Source organism: Salvia hispanica, chromosome 6, assembly GCF_029641045.1.
Source record: "Salvia hispanica isolate PSC_SH4W2 chromosome 6, Shi_PSC_v1, whole genome shotgun sequence".
NCBI lineage: Eukaryota > Viridiplantae > Streptophyta > Magnoliopsida > Lamiales > Lamiaceae > Salvia > Salvia hispanica.
Window position 1 is genome coordinate 36,945,435 of NC_142697.1, and position 21,252 is coordinate 36,966,686.

Below are 21,252 nucleotides of genomic sequence, written 5' to 3' on the forward strand. Positions count from 1 at the left end.
ATTTTGAATTATTTTTATTGCGGCTGGCCTATGGCTGGCCTAAATCTGATGTGGCAGATGAATTTTTTAGTGTTGCTGACGTGGCAGGGGAGAGAATGGCTGGCCTATTGCTGGCCTATGCACCATTGGAGATGCTCTAATGTAAAATGGGCTGGAAACTCCCATCTCTCATTAATTATGGTTGGATTTTCAAACACTTACATTGATAAATCAAATTTAGGGACTTAGCTCTTTAGTTCTTTAAAAAGATTGCAACTTAAATTTACAGGAATAATACTAGTAGTATATAATTTCTCAGAAGTAAAGAATACTTCAGATTACTTTATTAAAATAATTTTACCGTGCATGTCACTGTAAAGTCTCTTTTTCTAAAAAGCTTATTCTTCGGGTTTGTGAATTCCTCTATTTCCAGAAGTATTTCTATCTGCCGAATACCATGTGTGTCTGTGATGTAATACCAAAAACTCAAATTGGAAATGGGGAATATAATTGATCTTGTTACAAGAAAGATGGGCACTACGGATTACAGAGAGCAGCTTTGATGGTATTAACTAGAATCTCTTCATTTAAAGATCGACCTGAAAAAAAAAAAAAAAAAAAAAAAAAAAAAACATTTTCATCTGCACTGCATCCATTTATGTTCTCTCTAAAATGGCTTGATTTGGGAAAATGCATACCTATAAAAACAATTTTGTTCACTCTGTCATCTTCATTTCTCCAGTTTCGAGTTGGAACAATCTCATATACTTCCCTCACAGCCTGCAAATGTACCAGTGGACAGGTTGCAGTTGCAATCTTATATGTCGATCATAAGTAATTTTATCATAAAAATACTGCATGCTTCACCTGTAGGGTATGCAGCTGATCTGAATTTGCAATATTCAAAACCCCTTTGCATCGATAAACGTCCATTCCATATTTTTTGTCCCAAAGGAGCTCCTCTATCCACACCCTGGCCTGGAAAATGAGTGCATGAACGTTTGTGGAGTGATGGAAAAGAGAGCCGAGATCCATGGATAGAATATCAGACGGCATGATTATTCACCACCAGAATACACAAAATATGTGGTTTTTATGACATTAGTGAAAAATGATGTTAACAAAAGAATTACGAGATGTTATAGTTGTTATGACTACTATCAAATTTAATATGTACCTTCTCTAGATGTAGTTCCTTAGGCTCAGAAATGCACAAGGTTCTAACACCACTGTCGTGAAGATCACTAGTAGATAGATTTTGATTCTCTCTCAATAGTGCTTCCAAATGAGTGGCATGCTGAAATGAAAAGTGCAAATATATTGTTTATTTTTCCTTAATCACAAACAAGAATGCCACGACACACAGTCAAAAGCGAAGATGATTTTGACAAAGAAACTTACTGTGGCGTCATATGCTCGGCGGTCCAGTATCATGGACAAGTCAACTTGGCAGCGAACAGAACGGATAATAGTAGCAAGGGAATTAATGTTATGAATGTCCTTTTCAAGACCTTCAAGAGCTACTCCGGAATCATCAGATGACACTAGATCAACCTTATTAAGAATCACAACATCCTGTAGAAACAGAAAGAAACAAACGTCGCAATGGATTTGACCCGACATTGCTAGAATTACTGGATGAAGCAGCAAATAGGTTTCATATTTGGACCTATGAAGTGGAGAACAATCACAACCAAATGAAACAATTACCGCAAATGCTATTTGATTGTAAGCTTCAGGAAATGACGATGAGTTGTGATTTGCTTCAAGCTGATAACGGAGGTTTTTAGCATCTACAACCTTAAAAGAAACAATATTCATTGGATGGGGACTGGAAAATATTTTTTGATGAGAAATCTAAAATTAGGTGACAATGAGAAGGAAGCTCACAGTGATAATAGAATCGAGCCTGACATCTGACTCCAGTTGATCATCCAACCAGAGCACAGATGCCAGAGGTGCAGGGTTTGCCAGCCCTGTAGTCTCAAGTAGTATATGATCAAGCCTGTGTGTAACAGAAACTTTAATCAAATAATCCAGACATATCTCATCATATAAGATAAATATACCTAAAAGTTCAAGAGGAATTTTGTATCATGTAGTTAAAATTACACAAGTTTCCACTACGAATCATCAAGCATATTGCATGATTCTTAAAAGCTTATGGAACCTTATAGAAGGTTTAAAGGTTCACATGCTGATATACCCTGACATAGCGAAACATTTGTTTACCTATCAAGATACTTGCAAGGTTAGCTATTCATCCTTGCTATTCAAAGTTTCAAACTACAATCAAACTTTGCCGATACGAAAAAATGCCTTTAAAGCCAAGCGCATGGTGCTTAACAATAAAATCAGCATCTTAAAATATAAGAGTGGTCAATTTGTCACGCATTTTCATCCAAACAATACTGCATTTAGATCTAACCTTTCTTTCCTCTCTATAAGTTGCTCCAGTGCCTGAACCAAGCTGTGCTTAACAGTACAACATATGCATCCATTCGCAAGTTCAACCCACTCCTCCACTAATGCTCCACCTTCTCCTTCATTAATCATTGCTCTCTCCACTCCTATCTCTTCCCCAAACTCATTCAATATTACAGCTATTTTCTTCCCATGTTGTCCATTCAATATAGAACTCACCAACTACACAGATAAAAAAAACCTCATTTGCTAGATCTTTACAAGAAAAACTATCAAACGACTGCATTTTTACATAATCACTGAATTTGAAAAACAATTATAAGTGCACTTTTTTTTATACAATCATGCACAGGCAACTCAACTAGCCTCCAACTAAAGAGTTTATGCAGGTTTACATAATCGGCTTTTCAATTTTAAAATTTCGAGTAAACGAAACTTATTACACTTCATTTCAGCTCAGACTTCCGCCAAATTCTCTGAAAATTCACACATTCATCTAAAAATCACATTCAGCAAAATTCACTCTAACTCCGGGAAATTTGGCTAAAGCAAACCAATCAGTATACAGAAGCAAACTGAAGCTGCGAATTTATTATAATCGTTTCTTACCGTCGATTTCCCTGCACCGAGATATCCTGTGATGACGGTGACGCCAACCGGCTGAGCTTCTGGAAGATCTGGCTGTAGATTATCACGCTGCTCGACGAGTGAAGGCAGCGGAGTCTTATCTTCAACGATGTCGTCGATTGCGATGGCCATCGGCGGTTCTTCGTCGTCGTAGGGTTCCATTTTCGCTTCGGTCGGGTTTCTCCTGTGAGGTTTTTCCAGCTGAAAGAGTGATTCGCATACCATTGAGAGTTGAATTTCAGATTAAAAGTAGGATACTAGGATTCCTTTCAAAAATGGATTAAAATATTGAAAATTGTTATTTATATATTAGGGTAAAAATTGCAGCAAATGTGAAATGTCATTGTTTAACTTTTTTAATTTTTTCCATGAATTTCAAATGGATTAAAATATTGAAAATTGTTATTTATATATTAGGGTAAAAATTGCAGTGAAATGTCATTGTTTAACTTTTTAAATTTTTTCCATGAATTTCAAATGTTGTGCCGAATGTCAAAAACTCTTTTGGCTTGGTTTGTGATGATTAATATCGGGTTAATTACATGCTATATACAAAATGTTTCACCAATATTTCAAATTAATAAAAAAAAATTATGTTTACATATTTCATAACAAAAGTTTATTTATTATTTCAAATTAATACATTCCATCAAATCCCTCTAACACTGTTAATTGCCATTTTTTAATACATTTTTTTCTTTCTATTTACTCCCAAATCTCCATCCATTTTAATATTAGAATCAGAATTCCCCAAATCTTCCTCCATTTTATATCTATAAACAAAAAAGGCAAAAAAGTACAACCATGTTCAAGGCTCAATATCTTTTTTTTATAATAGAAAAGTAGTACTCCCCGAATATATAGTATGAAAACTCTATTCCTCTAGTGTGTGAAAAGTACTACTACTAATTATACAAGATATTCGTATAAAAAGCACTCTATCATAACATTTTTGCCATTTGCACTATCACTACAACACTCCCTCCTCTATTGCTCACTCACATACAATCCAATCTCTACCTCTCCATTTTTTCCAGACAAAATATTTAATCACACCTAATTAAGTTTTTGCACAGCTTTTGTAAATTTTTTATAACTATGCATTAACAGATGGTGCGCAATAAAAAGAAAGGGAAGAATCATGAGTCCAGAGAGAGAAAAGAATGATATTGAGTTATTCGGAGTGATTTCTAGCAATATACAGTTAATCTTCTTCTTCTGGCTCCTCACATTGATAATTTACAGTAAAATCCTAATTTCTTAATTTGGGAATGAATAGGGGAAAAAAACTAAAAAAAACTCGTAATATATTAATTTTGTACGTAACATTTAATTACCCCGATTAATGTCATATGACAAAAAGCAAAAGTTATCGCAAATAAAAGGGGAGTTCTAATTCAGCTACAGAGCACATGTTATTAACACCTCTTTTACGTGCGGGTTAAAACCCGGACCATCTTATTTGGATCCTCATTATCTGATTCATCTTTACAAAAAAACGCGGTTCATATCAAAATTTTCTCCCAATTTCCTGCAATTCCATTCACTCTCATTATTGTGGGAGTCTCCAAATTTGTTTTAGTTTTGTGTTTGATATTCAATTTCGATATTTTTTTTCCATTCAATTTGTTCTTTTCTCTTTCGATTGACCTCTCTCTCCGAAAATCTGTTAATTCCTAAAATTCTAGGTTTTCCTGTTAATCCTGAGATCCATTAGATATATTCATCGATTTTATTTTTAGTTTTATAATTTATTATTTAGATATTTTCTTTCTTGTTTCCTCTTTGTAAATTGATTTGAAACCCTAATATTTTTCTGGAGATCTTTGGACACCTAGGGTTTGCATATTTGTGGTGATTGCTCAATCTCAAGGCTCATCGGATCTGTGAATTGATTTAGGATTTTGGTACGTCTATTTCCAAGCTTCCAAGATTACTTGTGTATCTTCTTTCTTTGATATGAATTAAAATATCTATTATATTTATCCTTATAGTACATATAATGGGAATGAAACGTCCTTTGGAAGAGGGAGATTTTCTTGATTTCAGGCAACCTAAACAACGGGAATACCATGGGAAGTTAACCTTAAATGCAAAAGAATATCTCATAACGACTCTTGCAGTTCAATCTCCTGGTAATATTTGTGTTTGGTCCACTATGTATTTATGAATGTGTGGGGTTATCTATATGTTTTGTGCATTGATGAGCTCTTTGATACTCATTAATGTGATGCATGGTGTAGAAAAAGTTGATTTAACTACATATGTGATTTATCTTTACATTGTACAATGTCACACATATAATGTTGCTTATTTAATTAAAAAGATGGAGATTGAAAGCAACTCATCATGCATGTGCTATTTTGTTACATATTGCACAATCTCTGGTCAATTTGGCATTGTTCCCCCAATTGATACAAGTATTTTATTTCAGGTGAACCAAAGAACAGTTTTCAGTTACATTTTGAGCAGCTTGAAGATGGTGAGGCTGATAATGCTTCTGTACCTGACGAAGAAGGGGAAGCAAATGCACCCATGTCTTTGGTCACTAGCAGAACTGAGGATTATTCTGTTATTGGGGCAACCTCTGACTGGTCTTGTTTTCCTGAATATATTGATATTAATATTCCAAGCCCTCTCATGAATCAAATTGAAGAGCCCTACATGGATTTGTTTAACTCTCCTCCTAGGAAAGAAGTTCCACTTGGATCAGATCATCAAGTCGAAGTCCCACTGTGGGATCCAAATACCATTTACTTTTGTGATGATTTTAGGGAGGAAAGACTAACCGGGACCTGCATCATTGCAATGCCTAACTTAAACAATTCAACAATGGAAGGAGTTGGAGTTGGGCGTGGCAGAACAGATTGTTGTTGCCTGGATATGGGATCCATGAGATGTGTGCAACAACATGTGAATGAAGCAAGAGAAAAACTACAAGAGACTATTGGGTATGAGAATTTTTTGGACTTGGGTTTCTGTAATATGGGTCATGAGGTTGCATATCAATGGACCCCTCATGAGGAAGAAGTCTTTCATGACATTGTTTACTCTAATCCTGAATCACATGGTAGAAAATTTTGGAAGCACTTAAATTTTGCGTTCCCGACCCGAACCAAAAACGAACTTGTCAGCTACTATTTTAATGTCTTCATGCTCCGGAGACGGGCTGTTCAAAATAGATCTTATTTGTTGGAGATAGACAGTGATGATGATGAGGAGCTGAGAGGTGTTCATGGAGGCTCCCATCAGGAGAGATTTTATTCGTCTGATCAAGAAACTGATATTGAAGATCATCAAGGTCACAAGGGGCAGTTCTATCTTGTCGAAGGAGAAGAAGAGGAATCCACCGTCTATTCCTTCGGCGACCAAGATTTAGATACAAGTTGGGTGGACAGCTTCTGGTCCGAGCCTCAAAATAGCAGCGAAGGACATGAGGTGAGCAATATAAAGGACGATGTATCTGATGGTCAAGTTGAGAAGCTAGATGTTGTCGAGATGAAATCCCTGAGAAGATGATGAGATGTTGCCTGATGCCCCAGGTTGTATACTCAATTTTTTTCTGGCCTTGAAATTTGTTGTACAAAAACATAGATATCGATAGGGGCAGAGGATAGTAAAGGCTAAAGTATTGTTTGGCCTCGACGCCCAATATAATTAATTGAACCTATTTATTTACATAGAAAAATCTCTCGCTGTAATTTTAATAACGATTATTTATCTGATTACAATTAAGTAATCAGTATTTAATTTGGCTACATGAATGTTAGATTAGTTTGGAATATACAATCTTCTTGTTTATCAGGCTTTGTGAGCGTTGCAATTTGCAAAATTTGGCCATGTTAAATTGTGGAGTAGTATTTTATTCTTTGTAATCTTCAAAAGGCCAACAACTACAACTGCAAAGATTAGGACAATAGAGTCCTAAATCGACTGTTGTGGTTGTGAAGAAACACGACCGAAACTTTTAGGCAAGATAATTGTACATAGTATAATGGAGTGATAATGGCTTCTAGAATACATTTTAAATCCCTAGAAATACTATATAAAAATGAGCATGAACTTAATCTAGAATAGAAATAAAATCAATTTGAACTAAACAATAAAGATCAGAATACCTAAACTGAAGAAAACCATTAACCGCTGCAACACACTAAAGCGAGCCTGGTGAAGCAAGCGAACAGCAGCAGTGCGCAAAGAAATCTGGCGACGCAGGCGAGCGGCAATGGGACAAGGTATAGCGGTGGAGTAGCGAGAAAGGCTGATAATAAGGTGGTGAGACAGGGAAAGAGGGGTGGAGGTGCGGCAAGAGAGACAATCTTTATAACTTTGAAGTGGTAGCATACATTTGAGTGATAAACCTTCTTAAATTTATATGCTTTTGGAAACCTACTTAATCTACAATTTTTATTTTTTATATTTGAAAAAATCAATAAAGGTTCCCTGTTTATTTTCGTGATCACTTGAGATCCTAACCTATTTGATTGATATCAACTGAGTTGCGCTTCGTCGTATGGAATGTGTTAAAATAAATAATATATCTAATTTTTATAATTAAAAATTGAAGATAATTTATAATTTAAATATCGAGGAATAAATAGAATATATAAGAAAAACGGTAGAGAATTCTAGAAGAGAAACAAGTAGGATGAAAACTTTAGAACAAATACATAGGTAGTCTATATATATGCCTTCTATAAAGGTTTTTTAAAATGTTAAGTTTTGCAAGCATAGTATTTTTTAATTTTCAAATTCAAATAATGATAAAGTGATATATTAAATTAGTTTTCGTAAAATTAATTGCACGGGAGCAGATACTAGTTTCTAACTAAATTCCAAGTATAAAGGGGAGGAAATATTCCGATTCACATTGGAATAACAACCATAATTTGAAAGGTTGACATAGACATGGTGGCTTAATTCAATGAGCTTACCCAGACGACTATCTTTTATTTTCCACTACTATCTATAATTGTGTAATTTTTGTAAATAAATAAATAACAATATAAAAATATTTCAAACATTTTATCTGATAAATAAGAAATATGTTCCTTAGTTTTACTTTAATTTTATCATATTAGTTCATGCATTTTTAGTAATCTGAACTTGTTTTAGGCTGATTGGTTATTCAAAAACTAACACTCTCAAAACAGTAATTTTATACGGTTGGACGCGTAGCTTTTGAAAGTAAAAATTGCCTAAATTCCTAAAAGCCAAGTTAAAGTTTTTCTATATGGGATTAGTAATTAATTACACATAATTTATTTTTTCAACTCTAGTTAAATTCGAATTATTATTATCTGAGCTGTATATGGTTCGTTTGTAGAGCAACCACAAAGGTGCTCGCTGCTAATGCGGGCCACCGTGCCGCTGAGCAAGCTGACGTGGCGTGTTTTGATTGGCCAACGGCAAAGCCGTTGGAAAAAAGGAAAATGCGAAATATATTTTAAAAATCGATTTTAAATAAAAAAAAATCCCCAATTTCCAATAAAATATATCCGTTTTTTCTCCATTTTTAATTTATTTTTAATTATTTTTATCCCAAAATTCACATTTTCATCTATAAATACCCCTATTTCCACACAAAAAAATTTACACCACACTACACAAAATACTTCTCTCATCAATTCTCTCTAAATTCTCTCTTCAATTGTCATCCAAATTCCCACTCTTTCACTATTGCAAAAAATGTCCGGCTCCGACGATCACCCCTCCGACTCCCACGGATGGAACCATGAATGGTTCGACTCATTGCCATTCCCTAATCCGGATACGGATTTCTCGCCCTTTCCTCAAACCCCAGGTTTGCATATTCCGGGTGGCTACCGGCCTTACCCGGTGGACGAGCCAGATGCCGAGGGGCACGGGTAGGCTCCCGAAACTGGCACAGGTGGGATCGCCCCGACACCACCAGAGGGCGGTTCCGGTGCTTCTCCTCGTCCTCGTAGTGACCGTGTTCGTGCTCGTGGCAGTACCAAAGGTGACACCAACATCCGCACCTCGTATACTCCGGGGAAGATGCAGAAGTTATTCAAAGTCTACTTGGAAATCTCCGAAGATGCAGAAACCGGCACGAACCAAACAGGGGAAAGGTTTTGATGGTGCGTCTCTCGCCGGTACAATTGATAAACTCGTAGTTTAGCAAGTGTTTTGGTTGTTTGAAAGTGCATAATTGAGTATTTCGTAGCACATTACTTGAGTTTTCATCTATGATCCCCTACTTTAGTGTTTTGATGAGTTTGTCGAGTTTTTGTAGTCACAACAGGTGGAAACGGACGAAAATGGCACCAAACCGGAGGTCGGGCGTTTCACTACAGCCAGTCGGGCGTTTCTACACACGAGACTTGAGCCTTTTGTTTTAAGAATGATACCTAATTAGGATTGATAAAAGAATGAACTAACACCTAGATAATTTGCATTCGAAAGAAGGAATTCTAGAGTGAGGGCTTGAGCCTTTTGTTTTAAGGAGTTAATTGTTAAGTACTCCCTCTGTCCCATTAGAAATGAAACATTTTTCTTTTTAGTTTGTCCCATTAAAAATGAAACATTTCCTAAAATGAAAACATACCTATCTCTACTTTTTCATCTCTCTTACTTTACTCTCTCTTCATTAACTCACAAAACAACACTACATAAAAACTTGTGCCGATTCCTAAATGTTGCATATTTAATGGGACGGAGGGAGTATTAGAAGGAGATTTCAATATTAATGATTAATCAACTAGTTGAGTGCACTCGAGAGAGGGCTTAGCCTAAACTAGTGGCTTTCCTAGTAATCCTAGAGACTTTAATTGGGTAATCGAAGTTGTTGAATTGTTCGCATCGTGTTCGTTGTAGTTGGATCCAAGGCTCTACCGTGTTCTCTTATTTGAAACTTTTCTTTGTTGCGTGATTTTAGCTTGTTTATGTTTATTTGTTTTTCAAAATCAAAACCAACCTTTCCGAATTCTCTAGATAGTAGTCAAAATCGATTCGTGGTACTTGAGTTGCACAATTTGTCTCTGTGGATACGATACTCTTGACTTGCCTATACTATGATAGCCCCGTACACTTGCGGGTAATTCTCGTGTTTAAAATAAATCGAGTCAAGTTTTTGATGCCAACCGACCGGATGACACCATCAAACGCAACGAGACTATGGTGCGCAATACCATTGGAAGAGTCAACGAAGAAATCCAAAAGTTCCAGGGGTATTACCTCCAAGAACAACGGTCGGCAGGGAGCGGCACGAGGGAGGTCGACATCATCACAGCTGCCATGTCGACCTACCATTCAGTTCAGTACAAACCATTCAAGTATCTCGACGCTTGGCAGGAGGTGCGTACTCATCCGAAGTATAAGGGAGGCGTCGCATCCTCCTCCAGCAAGCGGTCGAGGTCGGCATCCCTATTCGAGGCCAGCAAGGATGAGGTGGCTAGCCAGCTTGCCGGTGCTCACTTGGGTAGCCGCGACACCGGCCCGAGCAGTTCCCAACGCCGGTAGCAAGGAAGGAAACAGGCGACGGCCAACCGCCGTCGCACCGCGACCTCCCGCTCCCTTTGTGCCGCCTCCACCCCACACCAACTCGTTGTGGGTCCTTTTGGGTCAAATCAATATGGCCGATATGTCTCGGATGACTCCCGAGCAACTTGACTCACATCACGCAATGATACGAGCTCTCCGAGCTCAATTGGGGATACCGCTGTCGGGCTAGTCTTCTTTAAATTTCCACGGATATATTTTTTAGGATTTAATTATGTAATTTTTAATTTGTAGGATTTTAATTATGTAATTTTTTTTTAAGATTTTAATTATGTAATTTTTAACTTTTTGGTATTTTGTAATAGTATTTCGGATATTTTTGAATTGTGAAAATGTTATTTAAATTGAATAATAGAATTGTTAGACCATTAAGCATGCTCTTGCATAAAAGCATGGATATGGATGTTGTGCTCTTACAAAATAACAAATAGTAAAAAAATGAATAAATGGGAGTTATGCTCTTACTCTTATTTTATGGAGTATATTGATTAATTAATTTAGTATAAAGCTCATCGATTATAATAACCGAAGTGAGCCTAAACTCAAGTTGCTTTTCACACCAACTTTTTAAACTCATTAGCACTAAAATCCAGACAACTAATTTTTTTTAATGTTGGTGGTGGGTGCTAATTATCATTTGCTTTTTTACTTCACTAGATCATCGTAGAAAGACAAAACAAATAAAAAGGAAAAGCTTTTTACATTGAAATGTTTTTGTACCATAAAACGTTACCAAATTTGTCGAATATTTTCTATTAATATGTTTTTTATAATATGTGCCAATAATTCTCTATTGTGTTTTCTTCAATTAATTTCTTCAACCTCATTCCATATAAACTTAGAAAAATAATGTGTAAAATCACTTCTTACGGCAACTAAATTTCTAACTAGAGAAATTTGATTATGGCTTTAGATTATTAATATACGGGTGAAACCGTGAAACAAAAAACAATTAAACATGATATGAATTGATAAGATACGATACTCAAAGATTAGTGCAACTAACATTCAAATCAACTCTTTTATTTACATGGCTGCCTTTTTTAGTTATGCACCGAAAAAATTCCTTTTTTAAAAAGAAGGTTGAAGATGTGATTTATGTCACGCTTAATAAATTCTGCAATGTGTAACGCTTACTGTGTGCGAATTGTTATTGAGCTAAGATTTGATGTTAGCTTTCATTTTTATTTATTTCGAAATTTTGAATATCTAACTCCCGAATTAATATTAATTAATTTTGTTTGGGACAAAATGGGTATTTCGATAACGGCTGGGGACCTGTTTTTTCAGAAGGTGTGACATTTGAGGAAAGACAAAACGCAGCATAGTGAAATTGTGAAACTGAAAACGCAATTCGTGTAGAAATCGGTATTTTGGTATTACCCTTTTCGATGAAAAGATCCACACCGTCCGATTCTGCAGCAACCAACTCTCCTCGCAGCTACACGTGCACCCCCTTTCATTCTCTCTCATGCCTTTGCTTCCATGCATGTAATTCTCCACCTTACTACAAACATATTGTAGATGTGGATGTAGAGAGAGATGTATGTGCGTGTGTTGTGGGAGAAAAATAGGGAAGAAAGAGTCTGGGTTCTGTTTCTATTGCTTAATCTTGATAGGCTGTGGCTACTTCAAGCCCATCATTAGCGACCCATCTGTTCAAAACTTTGATTTTTTCCACATTAATTTCTTCTAAATCTTGCAACATTAATATAGGACTGGTGCTGTCATTTATATGCCTTTTTCTTCTCTTTGTTGTGTGTGTGTGTGGAAATTTCATCGATTTGGGATTCCAAGAGTGTTGATCCACTTCTCTTCTCTTTAATTTTTGTGTTGTGGGTACTGTCACATCTCACCACTGTGGTTTGATCCTGTTTTTCTCACTAAAGGTATAGTCTTTGTGATCTATGCCCAGCCAATAATTCCTGATTTTGCCTTTTTTCATGTTTGGGAGTTTGTTTTGCACTTTGATGTTGCTAGATCAGGGAAATGTTGCATTTTTGTAGAAATCTAAGTCGAGTTTGAGGGTTGCTGAATCTTGATTGTGTGGTTTTTGGGGGAATTTCTGTCTGTTTCTTGTTTAAGTAATTGGATTGGAGGTGTTTGAACTAGGATGGATGAGGATCAAGAATTGAGGTTTGTTTGTAGGTTTTGCTTCAAGAAATACCCTTGTGGGAAGTCTCTAGGAGGCCATATGAGGTCATGTGTAGTTGCAAATTCTGCTGAATCTGATGATAAACTACTTGATCCCAACATTAAGAAATTCCCATCATTTGTAGTTGTTGGTGTTGGTGGTGGAGGTAGTGGTGGGATTCAAAGCACAATGAGTGATCCAAGAATTGTTGATTTAGGAAATGGGCAGTCTAGCTATGGCCTAAGAGAGAATCCTAGAAAGAGTTGGAGGGCTGTGGGTTCAAGCTCCCCTCTACCACAAGAGAAGTTTTGCAAGCAATGTGGCAAAGGGTTTCAGTCATCGAAGGCATTGTGTGGGCACATGGCTTGCCACTCTGACAAGGATAGGGGCATGAAAGATGATCATTCTTGGACTAGTGAGATCCAGAAACTAGTGATGGATAGCCATTCGGATATGGAGGATGAGGACCGGGCAATCAAGACTAGGTCCTTGAAGAGCAAGAGGTTTAGGAAGATCGTAGTGAACTCCCCCTTCCCCGATGGCTCTTCGTCTGTCTCTGAGATTGATGGGGAGGAGCAGGAGGAAGTGGCCATGTGTTTGATGATGTTGTCTAGGGATAACGGGAGTAAAGGTGGGGTGAATTCTCTAGTGGAGAGTTCTGATAACAACTCTGTGATCTTGGAGACTAAGTCTTCTTCCATTGATATGAAGAGTGTGAGAAAAAAGTGTGATGTTATCAAGAATGGTTATGATCAAGATGAGAAGAAAGGTGGGGATGCTGTTGTTAAGGCAGAGAATTCTGACTCGGGGTATTTCTTGGATGAATGTTCCAAGGCGGAGGAGTCTGATGTGTCCATGGATGGATTACGCAGGAGCATTGGTGTGAATGTGTATGAGGAGTTTAGGCAGAGCTTGAACAGAAGCCGGATCTATAGAGCTGAGGTGAAGAAAGCACTGGCAAAGGAAAATGAGTATGATCATGATCACGGTAGCAATGGTAATAGTATAGCAGCTAAGATCGAGCAATCAAGAAAGAGGAGATATGCTGTTGAGAATTCTGATCTGTATAATGACTATGATGAACATAGGATCAAGACGGTCGACCCCCCTAGCGCTGAGAAGAGGCTGAAGTACGAGTGCTTCAACTGCAAGAAGACGTTCAAGTCCTACCAGGCTCTTGGGGGCCACAGGCCGTGCCACAAGAAGAGCAACGCATTATATGAGTCAAGATATGAGAGTGGGGAGAATAGCCTAGATGATGAGTTCGCGGCTAGAGGGAAGATGGTGGAGTCCACTAGCAATAGGAAGCCGGTGCCTGACAAGAAAATGAAGGCTAAGAAGAGCAAAGGCCATGTCTGCCCCTTCTGCAACAGGGTGTTCAAGAATGGGCAGGCGTTGGGCGGCCACAAGAGGTCACATTTCATCGGTGGCCATGAGGTGAACACGAACCCTAGCCCGGTCGCCAAGCTGGACTTGCTTGACCTCAATCTGCCCGCTCCTCAGGATGATGAGGATGATGGGGACGACCAGTACTCGCCTTGGTAGGGGCGGAGATGGAGAGAGCAACTCGAGTATATACATTTATATCGGTGGACAGCAAACCACATTATGCTCCTTTCTTGCTTGCTTCAATGGCAGTCATAGTTTGATGACTGTAAGCGGCTAGCCTCCTCGTATAAAGAAAGAAGGAAAAATGACAAAAGAGAAAGAAGAAAACCTTATGCATGTTCCATGAATATGCACAAATTTTGCAGACTTAAGATTTTATTTTTGTCTTCCAATTTGAAGCATCTACATTATTGTGTCTGAAAATGAAAAAAATTGTTGTTCTTTGTTATATAATACTCCATATAAGAGAAGCAGCTCTGTTTCTTCCAAGTGTTTGCATATGATGCTTTATTCACTATTTGTAAGTCATTTGATATTTGGATTAGGAGGCAAGGAAAAGTTGGACTATTTATTCCCACAAAACCTTTTTAATTCATGAGAATAGCTGTCTTTAATTAATTGTTAGTTTCCTTGAATTGTAGTGATGGTTAAAGATGAGGTTTGAAGAGGTATGATCCATCACTATCACAGCACAACCTACCTTAAATACTCAAGCACACATTTGAGTATTTAATGTCTCCTACTTTTTACTTGAGAGGAAAAACAGATCCATTCCTAGTTGTGTTAGCCCGGCACTCGTGTATACTGATGATGTTATTTTATACACGCTTTCTGCGCGTCTTCTAAAATCGAGTCTTGCTTCATAGTCTGTCTTCGTGCCTTTAACTTTACTATGTGTAAAAAACTTTATTTTGGATCCCATTTTCTTTCTTATTTTTCTTGTGGATACTAAATCTCATGATTGTTGTGCATGTAGCGAGTATATAAAATAAAAAGAAGACTAGTTAAAGCAGAAAAAGGTAAAAATTATAGATCGAGACGACGCTGTAGTACAAAAATTAGTTATGTCCAAAACATAGGTGGGCCCATTATATACTACTTCAATTTCTGGACCCGATTGTGGGCCCAACTACTAAAAGTGCAGTCAAATTCGGCTTCAATAAATTCGTTTAAATAAAAAGTTTAGTTGATTCTGGAAAATTCAACTTAGAGAATTACTAATAATTAATGCAGCAGCCCACGTTTATCTAATAAATCTGTAAGTTCTATCTCTGAGGATTAATTTTATAAATTATTGATGCAAATAAAGGATAGCTTTGTGTGGCTATCGCAGATAGCTAAGACTGCTTCTAACCATATTTATTCATTTGGTGGGGGGATATCACATATGGAATGAATGAATTCTGTAAAATGAAGACATTTATGTCATGCTTATCAACAGCCTACGATCATAATGTTCATTTATCCTCGATATTATTCACACTGTCATAATATCTAACCAAATATAAGCACACATTTCCCAAGTTTGACTACCTACTAGGCTACTACGGTAATATAATTGAAATGAGACACAAATTAGGACAAAGTAAAGGCAATTTATCAACCACTTACTTTGTCCCATTAAAATATAACTAGTATATAAATAAACAATTAACCACTTTACTCGTCTTCGAAGTCCACGTAAATTTGGGTGTATCATCCAAAACTCGCAACCCAAAAGTTAGTGGGAAATTAAATGTGAGTTATAAGTTATACCTGCGTCCAATTGCACATAAAATTCAGTTACGATATAGTAATCCATTATCAAATCGATTTTTTTCCTAATAAAACCGACGTAATTAGAATTGTCATTCTTTATATAATATGGAATTAAAATTGAATAAAAAATGTTGTGATATTGAAAAGGGGTATTATGTCACACAGCATGATATATTGCCGACATTTATTGAGCCATTGCCATCAAAATAAATAAAATACTAATACTAAGCCTTTAGGGACCCAAACCCCAGCACCTTAAATTTCACGCAAATATGTATGGTTGGATTTGATTCCGAGCAACGGTCAAATAATGGTGCAATAAATATTTGGTAGTAGTTTCATAAACATAAATCAATTCTTCCAAGACAAACATAGAATATTTTAAGTTATTTTATTTTACCGAATTTACGGAAACTTACATTTCTTTCCTACTTTCTTCTTTGAAAAAAAATCACCTGAAAGGAATGGACATATGCACTATCTGGATTACTTCAAGAATAATTCACAATGAAAAAGTGGAAATATATGTTACTCCTAAGTCCTAAAACAAGAATTTGAAGATAAGAATGATGTAACAAAAAGATGTGTCCACATGCAAGGACAAATGTAGTGTGGACAATTTTTTAATATTATATATTCCCAGAGCCCACATTATAATTATTATCCACAACGAACTTGATAGCTTTAGCACGAGATGGGATCAAATATTTTCATCATCTGGTGCCTCATAACACTGTCTTGCTTGTGTTGTGATGCTCAAGTAGTGAAGCTGGTAGTGAAAGGATCGAAATCCATAGCAAAAACTGATGAAGATTTCATCTGTGCCACTCTTGATTGGTGGCCTGAAACCAAATGCAACTACAATCAGTGCCCCTGGGGCAAAGCTGGCATTCTCAATCTGGTATTCCCATCCACTTTTTAATAGTGAGAGATATGAGTTTAGCAGAAATTGAGGTTAATTACATTTTTTCTGCTGAAGGGGGTTAGTAGAAACTGAGGTTAATTACATTTTCTGTTGTATGTATTGTGTGTAGGATTTGAAGAACAAGATTCTTGCAAATGCCATCAGAGGTTAGTTAACTAGTACTACTCCATCAGTTACTGAGTTGATGTTTCTTGATCTGTTTTTTTACTTAATTAAGTGGTTAAGATTGTTGTTTCTTGCTTTTTTTTAGTTAATTTAAGTGGTTAAGAATGTTGTGATTGCTGTTTCTTGGGTTTTTTTAGTTGATTTAAGTGGTTAAGAACGTTGTTAAAATGAAACAGCATTTAGCAGCCTGAGGATTAGGATAGGAGGTTCTTTGCAAGATCAGGTGGTGTACGATGTTGTTGGGGCATCGCTTCGAAAATGCCCTCATTTCAAGAGAACGGAGAGTGGGTTGTTTGGATTCTCTAAAGGGTGTCTGCCTAAGGAGAGATGGGATCAAATCAACAACTTCTTTCATGAAATGGGGTATGCATTATCTACATTGTATAGCTAGCTTCCTCTTCAACCTCTTAGAAAGCACATTTTGATGTATGTGTGCGCGAGCAGGGTTAGGTTGACATTCGGCTTGAATGCCTTGGTGGGGAGGAGGAAGGGTGGAGGACCCGATGATTCCCTCATGGTAGGCCAATGGGACTCAAAAAACGCGTATGATTTGATCAACTACACAGCCTCCAAAGGGTACAAGATTGATTCATATGAACTTGGTAAAACTGAACTACTATGTTGCAAGTGATCCATTTCATTGTGTTGTTGTTTGGTGTATTTTTGACACCCCAAAATGCACGATTCTTCGCCTAGGAAACGAGTTGTGTGGGAGCGGTGTGTCTGCAAGAGTTGGGGCAGTGCAGTATGCAAAGGACACCTTAGCACTCAAGAAAATAGTAGCTAAGTTTTACTCAAATCCTGCCACTAGGCCAAAGGTGCTAGGCCCTGCAGGGTTCTACGACAAGCAGTGGTTCGATGCATTTCTTGACGCGACGGGACCTAATGTCGTTGATGGTGTCACGCACCACATCTACAACCTCGGTGCAGGTTAATATTCTTCCCAAGGAAATCGAAAAGATTTTATATCAGCAAGTTTAATTTAGTGTGTTTGTGTAGGTGTTGATCCCACCCTCATCAACAAGATTCAAGATCCGAGCTTTCTTGATCAGATAGCGGAGACATACAGGGATGTTGCAGCCACGATCGAGCGACACAGCCCGTGGGCAGGGGCGTGGGTCGGGGAGGCCGGTGGCGCTTACAATAGTGGTGGCAGATATGTCTCACACTCCTTTGTTGATGGATTCTGGTTTGTGGCTTTCTACAATGCCTATTTCTCTTGCACACCGTTTTCGTTAACCGATCTAATCTTGTCTGAAAAATTAAAATAGGTACTTAGATCAATTGGGAATGACGGCAAAATTCAACCATAAGGTCTTCTGCAGACAATCCTTAATAGGAGGAAACTATGGTTTGCTCAACAGAAACACATTCATACCAAATCCAGATTACTATGGGTATAACTAACTGAAATAACTAACAAACTACATTTCTTGAAATTTGTTGAATTCTCAAACCTTGTAGTTGGTTTCTTTGCAGTGCTCTCTTGTGGCACCGGTTGATGGGGACGAGCGTGCTCTCCGCCTCCCACACCGGATCCTCCTACCTGCGCGCCTACTCACATTGCTCGAAGAAAACAGTGAGCTAGCCCGCGAATCTTTCGTGTCAGTACACCACAAACTATACAGGTTCATTTTTTGGTCTGAATTTGTGTTTGTGATTCAGACAGGCATTGCAGTACTAGTGATCAATATGTCCAAATATACAGCCTTTGAAGTTTATGTTGAAGATTATGCAAAGCTATATGAATATGACCAAGAAGGTTATGTTAATGCATATGAGAGAGAAGAGTACCATTTGACCCCAAAAGATGGCAACATTTTGAGTGATGTTTTGCTGCTGAATGGAGTGGCTTTGAAGCTCACCGGAGCTTCTGGCATACCGGCAATGGAACCACGCATGATTGATGCTTCGTTGCCTATGAAGATCGCGCCTCGTTCCATAGTTTTCGCGGTGCTGAAAGGCTTCAAGGCCACAGCTTGTGCCTAGAGTTTCTCTAGTGAAGCCTTCCCGATGCGAATCCTTCGTTGCTGGGACATTCGTGACGGAATGAACGAAGAAAATACCGTTGTTAACTTGTATGGAGAGAAAGAGAAGTGTCTTTCTTCTATAAAATTATTCGTATGGAATAAAAACGATATATATTGGTCATATTCATAAATGGAAAAAGAGTTGTTGATTTATTAGATTTACTAGAAATAAATGTGTGTGATCTTAGCTTCCGCCTTGGATTTTTTTTTTTCGGGAATAGACTTAATTCTCAATCTATTAGTTGGAGAGTAAACTGTTTAGTAATTGAGCTATGCTTCAACTTTTAATCTATTAATTGAAGAGGAAACGTCATACTAATTGAGCTATGTTTCGTTGTTAAGTTTTGGATTCTTGGATAGTTATTATTTAGGCAAACTGGCAACTTTGTTTGTTTATAAAATGACTGGTTCCCTAAGTCAACCATCAAACATCAATACAACGTTAACATCATTTTGATAAATGGCAGGGGTAGTTTTATTAAAATAAAATCCAGATGTAAACTTAATAAACATAAATCACATTTTGTGTTTCCTTGCAAGTTTAGAGAAATGTTGTTTGCGAAACACATTTAGACCCTCAGAATAATTATCTATGTATTCAAACGACATCAAGCGCACCATATATGACTAAAAAAACAATTCAAGTGGAATGGAAACGTTTTGGCAAACAATAGTAAAATTAACAAACTAGACAACATATATAAATATAGTTTCCCCAAAAAAATTGCAAAAGAAAATATTTGTGATTTTTTATTAAGGGTAGCCGTAGCAAATTGCATGAGCTGCGTTCTTATTGCGGCAAAGGCGACTTTGCCGATTTCGTCGCCTTGGCGTCACCCACACTCCGGCCCGACATCATGTGAGGGAGTTCAATCAAGATACGCAGTAGCCAATTAAGTGAGTTGTATTCTTATTGAATCATCATGAGTACGTGATTATGACTTAGTGCAATAAGGTATAACCTGAATTCGACTAATTAAGAAAATTTTCAATCCGAACGCGAATCCGACATGCCGCCTTCAAACCCGAGCACGACGACGTGAACTCATTAACAGCACGATATAACATATAGGTTGACATGACAAGGGCGGAACTAGGATTTCAATTCAATGGGAGTATTAGGGGTGTCGAAACGGGTACCCGCACCCGATTTCGACCGAAATTGTTGTCCCGATACCCGCCCCGCACTATGTCGGGTATTACCTGATACCCGAGTCGGGTATCCCGCACCCGACATGACGGGTACCCGACCCGACCCGATTTTTTTGAAAAAAACTTTTTAATTCATTATTTGCATTATCATCAACTTGTTGATCGTCTTCCATACTAATATACTCCCTCCGTCCGCCAATAGTAGTCCCATTCCTTGGCGGCACTGATTTTAAGAAATGTTAAGAAAAGTGAGTGGAAAAAAGTTAGTGAAATAAGGGTCCCACTTGTATATATTAGTTTTAAATGAAATGTGAGTGAAATGAGTTAGTGGAAGGTGGAACCCTATTACCATTTATGGTAAAAGTGAACCAGGACTCTTATTCGCGGACGATCTAAAATGGAAAAACGGGACTCCTATTTGCAGACAGAGGAAGTAGTATTTTAATGCATCCTAAAAACACATAAAAGAGTCCACAGATCATTAGACAGTGAAGTAAGTATACTGTGTATATGCTTCTGCATATATAATGACTGTGTAGCATATGCTACTATATACATTATGCTATTGTATATAATATTGGGTGCTCTTAATAGAGGAAAAATAGATAAAAATATTATATATTGAAATCTGAGTGTGATCGGGATAATTTAAAAATTATATTAATATTAAAAATTACAAAACACTAACTAAAATCGGGTAATTTTCAGGATTATCGGGTATTCCGAGAGCGTATCGGGTATACACGATACCCGCAAAACCGAAAATATTATTACCCGATCCGACCTGTTACCCGTTTCCGTCGGGTAGCGGGTACCCAATACCCGACGCACCCGACGCGTATCAGGTCGGGTGTGCGGGTACCCAGTACCCGCTATCCGTTTTGACACCCCTACGGAGTATATAAGAAGAAATTTTAAAAATTTGAGGTGGGGCATTTATAAAGGAAATAATTTTGTTTTTCAAATTATATAACAAAATAGTACTACATGAAATATATTGAGGGGCAAATGCCCCTTGTCTTCCCCTACTAGATTCGTACTAGATCCGTCCCAGTAACATGACACGATAACAACATAATAAAAGATTAACAATCTGAATCCGGTGTACACAATTATAAAATAATATTCACGATAGTAACGGTCCAAAC

At 37.4% G+C, this 21,252-nt stretch overlaps 4 protein-coding genes across 7 annotated transcripts; 3 read left to right on the forward strand and 1 right to left on the reverse strand.

The window, feature by feature from the left end:
* Positions 1–445: 445 nt before the first annotated feature.
* LOC125199667 (Cobalamin biosynthesis CobW-like protein) lies at positions 446–3,288 on the reverse strand. Its single transcript, XM_048097608.2, has 9 exons — positions 3,013–3,288; positions 2,408–2,625; positions 1,870–1,984; positions 1,690–1,779; positions 1,381–1,554; positions 1,157–1,276; positions 847–957; positions 678–759; positions 446–578 (listed from the first exon to the last, which is right to left on the reverse strand). The coding sequence occupies exons 1-9, from the start codon at positions 3,253–3,255 to the stop codon at positions 517–519; spliced, it is 1,215 nt and encodes a 404-aa protein (XP_047953565.1). The 5' UTR covers positions 3,256–3,288; the 3' UTR covers positions 446–516.
* A 1,179-nt stretch (positions 3,289–4,467) lies between these two features.
* Positions 4,468–6,788, forward strand: LOC125208237 (ELM2 domain protein). Of its 4 annotated transcripts, none has more exons than XM_048107820.2 (3): positions 4,468–4,937; positions 5,025–5,165; positions 5,465–6,788. In XM_048107820.2, exons 2-3 carry the CDS (start codon positions 5,033–5,035, stop codon positions 6,547–6,549), a joined length of 1,218 nt encoding a protein of 405 aa, XP_047963777.1. In that variant the 5' UTR covers positions 4,468–4,937; positions 5,025–5,032; the 3' UTR covers positions 6,550–6,788. The 4 variants fall into 4 exon arrangements, with proteins under 4 accessions (XP_047963777.1, XP_047963775.1, XP_047963778.1 ...); XM_048107821.2 differs by having other exon boundaries at positions 4,470–4,937; positions 5,058–5,165; XM_048107818.2 differs by having other exon boundaries at positions 4,468–5,165.
* Positions 6,789–11,926: 5,138 nt separating this feature from the next.
* On the forward strand, positions 11,927–14,656 carry LOC125207587 (uncharacterized). Its single transcript, XM_048106987.2, has one exon. The coding sequence runs from the start codon at positions 12,665–12,667 to the stop codon at positions 14,228–14,230; it is 1,566 nt and encodes a 521-aa protein (XP_047962944.1). The 5' UTR covers positions 11,927–12,664; the 3' UTR covers positions 14,231–14,656.
* A 1,834-nt stretch (positions 14,657–16,490) lies between these two features.
* Positions 16,491–19,110, forward strand: LOC125207588 (heparanase-like protein 2). The gene is made up of 9 exons (XM_048106988.2): positions 16,491–16,733; positions 16,867–16,903; positions 17,099–17,285; positions 17,367–17,524; positions 17,619–17,852; positions 17,922–18,111; positions 18,194–18,319; positions 18,402–18,501; positions 18,588–19,110. The coding sequence occupies exons 1-9, from the start codon at positions 16,527–16,529 to the stop codon at positions 18,909–18,911; spliced, it is 1,563 nt and encodes a 520-aa protein (XP_047962945.1). The 5' UTR covers positions 16,491–16,526; the 3' UTR covers positions 18,912–19,110.
* The last annotated feature ends 2,142 nt before the right edge of the window (positions 19,111–21,252 follow it).

Excerpts from the sequence above, each read along its gene's own strand:
- LOC125199667 (XM_048097608.2), bottom strand. The coding sequence starts at position 3,255 with ATGGTATGCGAATCACTCTTTCAGCTGGAAAAACCTCACAGGAGAAAC. Across the intron at positions 1,277-1,380 it reads GCCGAGCATATGACGCCACA|CATGCCACTCATTTGGAAGC; the intron begins GTAAGTTTCTTT and ends TTTTCATTTCAG. Across the intron at positions 579-677 it reads GAACAAAATTGTTTTTATAG|GTCGATCTTTAAATGAAGAG; the intron begins GTATGCATTTTC and ends TTTTTTTTTCAG.
- LOC125208237 (XM_048107818.2), top strand. The coding sequence starts at position 5,033 with ATGGGAATGAAACGTCCTTTGGAAGAGGGAGATTTTCTTGATTTCAGG. Across the intron at positions 5,166-5,464 it reads TCTTGCAGTTCAATCTCCTG|GTGAACCAAAGAACAGTTTT; the intron begins GTAATATTTGTG and ends ATTTTATTTCAG.
- LOC125207587 (XM_048106987.2), top strand. The coding sequence starts at position 12,665 with ATGGATGAGGATCAAGAATTGAGGTTTGTTTGTAGGTTTTGCTTCAAG.
- LOC125207588 (XM_048106988.2), top strand. The coding sequence starts at position 16,527 with ATGGGATCAAATATTTTCATCATCTGGTGCCTCATAACACTGTCTTGC. Across the intron at positions 17,286-17,366 it reads AACTTCTTTCATGAAATGGG|GGTTAGGTTGACATTCGGCT; the intron begins GTATGCATTATC and ends GTGCGCGAGCAG. Across the intron at positions 18,320-18,401 it reads CCAAATCCAGATTACTATGG|TGCTCTCTTGTGGCACCGGT; the intron begins GTATAACTAACT and ends GTTTCTTTGCAG.